Source organism: Micromesistius poutassou (assembly GCF_964030765.1).
Source record: "Micromesistius poutassou genome assembly, chromosome: 23".
Lineage (NCBI taxonomy): Eukaryota > Metazoa > Chordata > Actinopteri > Gadiformes > Gadidae > Micromesistius > Micromesistius poutassou.
Window position 1 is genome coordinate 4,261,514 of NC_140293.1, and position 8,327 is coordinate 4,269,840.

Below are 8,327 nucleotides of genomic sequence, written 5' to 3' on the forward strand. Positions count from 1 at the left end.
CATGTCTGGACCATGAGATATGAAGCGAAGCACAGATTTTTCAAATCTAGCATTAAAAACTTTAAAAATGTGACAAAGTCTTTAGCATTGAAACATCAGTTAGCTATTGCCTATCATTGGGAGGCGTTCACGGTTAGAGGTATTGAATCAGGACCAGTAAAAACCCAAATGTTAAGTGAATTAGATGAAGAAGAGCTGGGGCCTCATGTACGAAGCTTGCTTACGCACAAAAAAGCTGCGTAAGCAACTTCTCACGCAAACGTTCGGATGTACAAAGACTGACTTGACGTGAGAAAGTGCGGTTCTCCACGCAAACTAAATGCCTGGCTTACGCACATTTCTGCTGCATTTTGTCAGTTGGCGGCACATAGAGGCAATGCAGCGCAACAACATTAAGCCTACGCGATCACGAGTCATGAAGTAATATTGCAATATGAGGCTAGTTCAAAGTGGATTTCGGAATGCGTGATCTTAAATGCGCTTCAATCATGCGTTATTGTTGTCGAGACGCATAATGTGACACTGTTGTTAGGCTAAACTTAAACAGACCCATAAAACTAAATTGTCAATATTGGAATTAAAAGGAAGCCCCAGCAATATTATTTTGAGTGATGGCTTGTTTATTAAACGTTATATATTTTCCGGACCACGCATGACATCTGGGCCCCGTTTCCCGAAAGCATCGTTAGCCTAACGACGTCGTTAACACCGTCGTACGATCATCGCAGAATTTTCGGACCGTTTCCCGAAAGCATCGTTACGTAACGACGTCGTTAAAACCCTCGTAGCTAACGACGCCTACAGGGGTACTCGTTAAGCACTAGGATGCATCGTTACTATAGCCTCAGTGGAGTCACCAGCTGGACATTCCGTGTATTGGATGTGTTTTATTAAAACACGTCATCCAATACCACTGAATATCCAGCTGGCGCTATTTCGCAATACCCCAAAAACAGTGGTTCCCGCATATATATTACTCGTAGACTAGGCCTACTGTTAGATTTAAACAGCAAAGACAGAAACATGTTAGAAGTCAACACAAATATAATTTATTGCAGCAATTTAAAATTCCAAAAATAAATGTACCGATGAAACGCCACGTCACAAGGCAACCTATCACAAGGCATATAATAAAATCAAATGATTCCGTTGCTCGTGTGGGAGGTCGCTTGCGAGCGGCACTTGCTGTCTCCCTCTGATTTTAATTCAACCATCGTGGTTAAAATGTCCTCATATTGATCAATGACAGAAGACATACTGTATATGAATCATGCTGAAACCAGTGGGTGTCGGATAATTTCTGCAGGCGTTTTTTGTTGCGATTGTTTGACATAAAGCACTGTAGGCGCGTCGGTGAGGCTGTGATGAAGTTCACTATTTATTGGACCGTGTCTAGACAGTTACGAACTCCACTGACCTGGAGTGCACAATCGCCAAGTTGAGAGAGTGGTTTTCTGTACGTAGACTGCTGCGGGAAACGGTGCTGCGATGCGTGCCATTCCCGCTTACATTGCCCGCACCATCATACCCCCTGCCCAACAATATGGGCAGGAATCGATCTAGACCAGCAACAGCAATAGCCGTGTCAATGCCTCTGCGTTTGAATGATAATGAATGAATGGAACGTTGCATTTTTAATGTTGACACCAAAGTTTCTAGAGAGTGCGCGGCGCGTCAATCACTGAATGAATGAATGAATGAAACGGAATGCAGGAATCAGAGAAAGTCTGCCCTCTTTGCGGCGCAAAGCATGTTTCAGAAATCAGCACATTTAAATAAATGCTATAGGCCTAGTTGTCACACAGACACATGCTATTTTTTATTTTTGTAATATGGAATTATTTCAGGGGAGAAAATGCCGTGGAACAATGTACGCACGGTGCGTTCGGGATTAGGACTGATATAGCATATGTCGGCCTAGACCAAATCAATTGTGTTTTAATATTTGTAGCATTCATATTAGTCTATTCTTTTCGTAGGCTACTCTGCTGTTGGCCTTGATGGGGAGATATTTTTTTGCTGCCACAAAATATACTTTAATCCAACAACATTCCTGCGTCTCCCCCTCCTACGGAGCCCATTTCAGCACCGTGTCAGTAGACAGCTACAATCCTACGACGTCGTAAGAGCAGAGCACGCGCGTTCATGTTAAGATGAGTTTCGGGAAACGCTCCCCTAAAATTAACGATGCTGCGTGAGATCCATCGTACGATGGATCGTACGAGCGTGGATCCATCGTTATCGGGAAACGGGGCCCAGTCGGCCAATTTCTAATTATGCCTATATTATTGACACCTTGGATGTATGGGAACAACCTATCGTCAGCATGCATCCATTTACTCTTCGACTCTCCTCTCCGCCCAGTCTCCTCCCTCATTTAATATGCTAATTAATATAAATAGGCTTACAGTAGTGCCCATTTATATTAATTAGCATATTAAATGAGGGAGGAGACTGGGCGGAGAGTCGGGCTCGTGCATGTGCGCTCAATTTCACGTTAATTGGGATGTAGGCTACAAAGAGAATCTGCGTGAAATCGTGCTTACGCAAGGATACATCCGGATTTTTTTTGTGCGCAGCAGCTTTCCAGATTTTGGTGTCCGCAAAGTTTTAGTCAGAAATCCACGCAAGTCTTAGTAGGCCTACATGAGGCCCCAGGTTTTTTTTTTAAAGGATTTTAAATGGCTTTTCCACTTTTAGGAATGGCACTAGTGACTTTTTTGTCTGAAATATTATATACAACACAGAATTTAGACACTTTATGTTCTGGAATGCGTTTATTTTATTTCATTTTCACAGTCCATGTTACAGTTGATCTTAATGATAATATGACTCAACTGCATGCAAGTCTATTGAACATCACAACGGTTGACAGATCCAAGATAGCTTGGGATAGAAGTCCCACCTTAACGGTTGCCGATATATCTGGCCAAAGTTCAATAGGTTTGTTTTCGTAAGCAAATATGTGAGTAATATAATGAGACATGAATTACAGTTGGATGCCAGTAGAGGTTCTGATTTCGATAATTTTGTGTTAAACGGGCGCCAGTGGCCAGCAGGTAGTGTGGGTTAAGCCGGGATCGAACATAATCTACACATAGATGTAGTCCATTTAAACCATACCTTTGATCCACAAATAAATAAATACAAATATTGATGTTATAATCTCTGCACTTTTGCTCCCTGTAGACCTCACTAGGCTATATTTTTGATGTTTCCCTCTACTAGCTACTCGTGCGTTTATTCAAAACACGTGTCTGAGAAACAGCGCCCTCTAGTGCATATGTTGTGCTCTGTTGCCATCAACGTGTGATGTGACAACTTATTCTACAAGAGTTCACAAAGTACTTCTGTTATTGCTGTCTGGTTAGACTGCTGACCATATAGGCCTACCATTTGTGCCTGCTGACCATATACGCCTACCATTTGTGTCTGCCGACTAAATATGCCTGACGTTATTGTCTGCAGAGCAAGGCTCCCGGCCTTGCTCTGCAGTTTGACAAAGGGCTTTAAAGCATAATTACTGTCGGTCACATCAAAGGAAACGATGGGTCTCCGTTGGTAATCGAAGCTGCTGCAGGTGAAAAATGACAACGAGTGAGTAATAGTGTTCAACAACACTTCGACAGTTTTAGGCCTAGCCTTCCTCTCTGCTCCATCTTCTCCTGGGATTAAATTCGTGTGGCCAATGGTCAGGTAGCTCAGTTGTTCATCTTTGATACACAGCGCGTACACAAATCCTGTATCAATCGTAGATTCATGTTGGTAAAACCCTATGGTCCAATCATAGTTCTCCGACACGGCAATCTTCCATCTGCGGAGCGGGCTCACCGCGTCTTTAATCAACAGAGTAAACTGATTGAACGTCTTCGACTGCTTGCTGTAAAAGACTTTCCTGAGGTCCACAGACAGCGACATCCCAGGTCCCAATTTGAGCGGGTCAAAGGTAGCGTTGATGTTCCCCGGTGACTCTCCGTGGTTTTCTGGGTCAACAAACATCATCACGGAGCCGCATAACTTGGTCGCTTGATCCATCATCTCTGCCCCCACTTCCTGCAACTCTTGGGATAACTTGTCACGCTCCTGCTCCGTCTTCAATCCCTTCCTCAGATCAACCGCTTCGGCCCTTTCCACGTCCTGTTGCACTTGGGAATAGAGCTGAAGGAAACGGAAGGTGTCCTTCTCACCCTTGGCCGCCTCTATGCTTCTCCCGCCGGTCGTGATGCAGCCCATGCGGGCAGAGACCGAGCTCTGTAAGCGGTCCAGGGCCATGTCGCGCAGTTTGGAAACGGTATCGATAAGTCGCAAGCTGGAACTGCTCACCTCTTCCCTTTTACTCTGTTCCCATTTCCCCAGATCTTCGCTCTCTTGTCTTCTCGCGGCCACAGCTCGCTCCCCCTCCGCGATCTTTCCCACCAGCTCCGCATGTGCCTTCGGAAGGGTCTTCATGTTGTGGAGGCGATGCTGGTCTTCGATGGCGCACGACACGCACACACTCGTCAGGTCGTCCAGGCAGTAGTACTCTATGAGCTTTCCGTGTTGGGGGCACTTCGTCGCACCCAAGCCCTCCGCCCCGGGTGCCATGGGCTCGGTCAGAGGGTGGGAGACCAGGAGAATAGGTGTGGTCAGGTGCGGCTGGAGGTGCACAACACACATGGCGATCTCGCACTTCATGCACGTCTTCACCGCGGCCCTCCGGTCCTCCTCCACACACATGTCACAGAAGATGGTTGGCTGCTTCCTGTCCCCAGCCTCGGTGCTGCTACTGCTGCTGCTTTTAGACATGTCTTCGAATAAGTTATTAAATGTGAACCTGATACTGTTTCTTGAACGTGGTGAAATAAATTCCGTTTGTTTCTTGTTCTGAATGAAAAACAACTGCTCCTTGCTGGACCGCACCTAGCTTATGTAATAGCTCTATGCGAGAGGCGTTTGCAAACACGTTCACTTTCAACCTGCTGTAAACGAAACTTAGATTCGTCATAAACTGAAATGTTCCAGGCACTAGAGGGCGCCTTCTCCCCGATGTTAAATGATGCACTGCCGCACCGGTTACTTGTTTGTGTGAGGTTCGATCAAAGATTTTGATATTTTCAAAGTTGCAAACCCTCTTTCACAACCCCACTCGATGTCTTTTAAATCCCAGTTATACAGTTGGGTTCTCCAAAACGTAAAAGTGAAAACCCTAAGGAAGTGGTGAAGTCTCGGATGTTCACCCTCCACGTTGATTGAGTTCAGCCACCTGCCTACTGCTGCCATTGCTTAGCAAACTGAGCCATCGCTTAACAAACGCACCAATAACATCACTATGGTGAGTATGATGCGTGTTGAATGACAAATAAAAAAATAAAAGTGAGTTGTGCTACACGATTTCTATCAAGCATGCTTTTTCCTGCTAGCCTAATTTGCTGTAGCCTGTTTGTTATCTTCAATGCAGACGTCATGTGTTTGGTCTGCAGAATAGAGCCAAACTTGCACTCAAAGACACACAATACAGTGTGTGCGCCCTGATATATGAAGTAGGGCTAATGTAGGCCTACTAAGAACGATAATGTCTCATACTAAATACCTACTGACCTCGGTAGTATCGGAAGGCCTTTAGTTAGTTGTGATTCTACTTCGTGTTTTATTGTTTTAGCTCTACTTGTCGGGCTATTTTCTAGCCTTTTTTTTAGCCCTGTACAGCACTTTTAGATTTCCTTCATGAAAAGTGTTTTGTAAATACTGTATGTAATTAATAACATGCTGTTTTAAAATTACCATATTGGTAGCCTAATATGTCCCACTTAAATAATAACTTGGAAAATACGTTTAGCTGTTGACAATACCATGAATGGTTTTGTTGTTAGAGTTAAGCCTCTCATATTTCACTCATGAGACCTCACGGATAATTCCGATTTTGTATTGGCCTATCTGTTAGTGAGGGAATTTAAATTGCACATATGAATTTTGAGTATGACAAGTTAAGATAATAATTAGTTTTTTCCTAAACTATATCAGTCTAAAGTCCAATTTTTAGTTTCAGGTTTTCGAGGAGGAAGCCACGTCTGTCAGCCCTGTGGACACAGAGGAATTGACTTTACAAAATAAGAGCCCCCTCTCATGTCCCCCATGCCCTCCAGTTTCCCTCTCCCCAAGCAGGGTAGCTACGCCCGCTGGCTACCCCCTCCCTTCCCTCACCCAGGCCCAAGCCTTCAGCCTCAACAAAAACAACACCCTATGCCTCCCTGTGTTTTCCCCTGACAACAAGCTGGTGTGGGTCCACTCCGACGCCATCGCCCAGGAAGTAGCCCACGCGGCTGACGCCCTGCACGCGGCCTTCGGTGTGTTCCCTTACCCGAGGCGGGATGAGATGGCGAAGCTAGCACGGCGCTGCTCCCTGCACGTGGACCGTGTGCGCGTGTGGTTTATGTTCCAGCGTCTCCAGTACGGCATCAGCTGGGACTACGCCGATGTCAGTGAGGTCCGCAGGAGGCTGCTCGGCCCGGGTCGCCGCAAAACGGCGAAGGCGGCGGCGGCGGCGGTGTTGGTGGTGGTGGGTGAGGACGAACCACAGGTGGTGAGGGAGCAGGGTGAGGAGGAGGAGGAGGAGGAGGAGGTGGCAGCAAGGGAAGATGTTTTGGAGGAGGCTGGCGAGAGAGGGAGCAGCGAGGGGTCCGGTTCGTGTGCGAAGATGGGAGCGAGAGGCGTGGCCACCGAAAAGGGAGAGGAGGGCCGAGGGGAAGGGTCAGGGGAGACGGGCGTAAGTTTGGATGTAGGAGATGAGGCGGAGGAGGAGGAGGAGGGGGAGCAAGGGCAGGAGGGGAGGGTGGAGACCCCTGGCCGGCCCCGTAAAAGAAAGCTGGGGGAGGAGAAGGAAAAGGGCAAAACAGCGATGAAGAGAACGAGGGAGGGAACGGTAGACAAAACGAGTGCCAGGGACAAGGGGACAGGGCACGGACAAGGGGACAGGGCACGGAGCAGGAAGGGTGCGAAGCAGGAGGACCCCCCGAGGATAGAGCAGAGAGCATCTGCTGACGGAGGCAGAGCCCAGGTCACCCGGTCCACTTCCCCGGCTCCGGGGCGGCTCAAGCAAGACGGGGAGCCTGGGCGGGTCGAAGGAGGAATGGCGTTGCTCACGAACCGGGAGCCCGTCCCTGAGAGCACAGCTACGCCTCCTCCTGTGTCGTCTGTACGACGTCCGTACAGACGATACAGGACGAAGAAGAAGAAGAAGAATACGCCCTTTGACCTGTTGCCCAAAGTTCAGGTAAGCGAGAGCCCGCTGGCTAGCAAGGGCCACACGGGGCAATCGGGGACCGGTGAGAACCACGCAGGTCGAAAAACCGACTCAACGGCGACCGCGGGCGGAGAAGACGATGGCGTAGATGGTGTCGCCCCCGGCGATGGCGCCACCCACGGATGCACGCCAGCCCTCGGCGACCCGGCCAGGCCGCCAGTTGTCAAACCCAGGAACAAGACCAAGGAGCAGCTGAATCAGCTGCATCGGGCCTTCCTGGCCTGCCAGTACCCCAACCCGAAGGACTACGACCAGCTGTCGGAGTGGACGGGCCTGCAGCGCCGCCTCCTGATCCAGTGGTTTGGCGACACGCGGTATGACATGAAGAACAGCAAGCCCCACTGGATCACCCCCAAAGACCAGCAGCGGATCATGGCTCGCCTGCGGCAGCGGCAAAGGTTGAAGCACTTGAAGACGGTGGAGGCCGCGGCCGGCCCAGACGTGGCCAACGATGCGGGGGCTGGGATCTGGAGATTGAAGCTGGAGGAGCAGTAGCCGATCCCCACCCCCGCCACCACCACCTCCTCCACCACCACCACTCCTGCTCACTGAGGATGAGGAGGAGCACCAAGGCCAAGATGGGGAGACCCTTGAAAGTAGGCTCAGGTCTTTTGGATGGGTGTGTTAAGACATCTGTGTCTTTAGTTCGTTTGGACCTGGGACTTTTGTTGTGTTGAAGTCCTAAGATTCTTTGCATTGTGACTTCAAGGTCTTTGGTTTGTTTGGACCTGGGACTTTTGTTGCGTTCAGTTTCTAAAATTCTTGCCATTGTGACTTTGAGGTCTTTGGTTTGTTTGGACCTGGGACTTTTGTCCTAAAATTCTTAGCAATGGTAAATGATAAGAAAATACCAATGCATAACTGTTACTTTGGTTTTTTATGCCCATGTTTTGTTCATATATATATACACATTTTGTCCTTGTGCTGATTTTTATTTAACAAATAATATTGATGTTTAACCAAGTTATCACTAAGAAGCCTCTGCTATAGATTTTAAGAGTGTAAAGTGAGCATTTTATGTTTGCCTGTATGTGTAAAGCAGGATTTT

At 47.9% G+C, this 8,327-nt stretch overlaps 2 protein-coding genes across 2 annotated transcripts; one reads left to right on the plus strand and one right to left on the minus strand.

Annotated features, from left to right (window-relative positions):
- Positions 1–2,764: 2,764 nt before the first annotated feature.
- On the minus strand, positions 2,765–4,920 carry LOC311368506 (uncharacterized protein). Its single transcript, XM_084487313.1, has one exon. The coding sequence runs from the start codon at positions 4,783–4,785 to the stop codon at positions 3,328–3,330; it is 1,458 nt and encodes a 485-aa protein (XP_084343439.1). The 5' UTR covers positions 4,786–4,920; the 3' UTR covers positions 2,765–3,327.
- Positions 4,921–5,955: 1,035 nt separating this feature from the next.
- On the plus strand, positions 5,956–7,774 carry LOC311368714 (uncharacterized protein; the record flags this gene model as incomplete). The annotated part of the gene is made up of 2 exons (XM_084487503.1): positions 5,956–5,962; positions 6,123–7,774. The coding sequence occupies 2 exons, from the start codon at positions 5,956–5,958 to the stop codon at positions 7,772–7,774; spliced, it is 1,659 nt and encodes a 552-aa protein (XP_084343629.1).
- Between the last annotated feature and the right edge of the window lie 553 nt (positions 7,775–8,327).

Bases quoted from the DNA above. Each gene is read 5' to 3' on its own strand.
- LOC311368506 (XM_084487313.1), bottom strand. From the start codon at position 4,785: ATGTCTAAAAGCAGCAGCAGTAGCAGCACCGAGGCTGGGGACAGGAAG.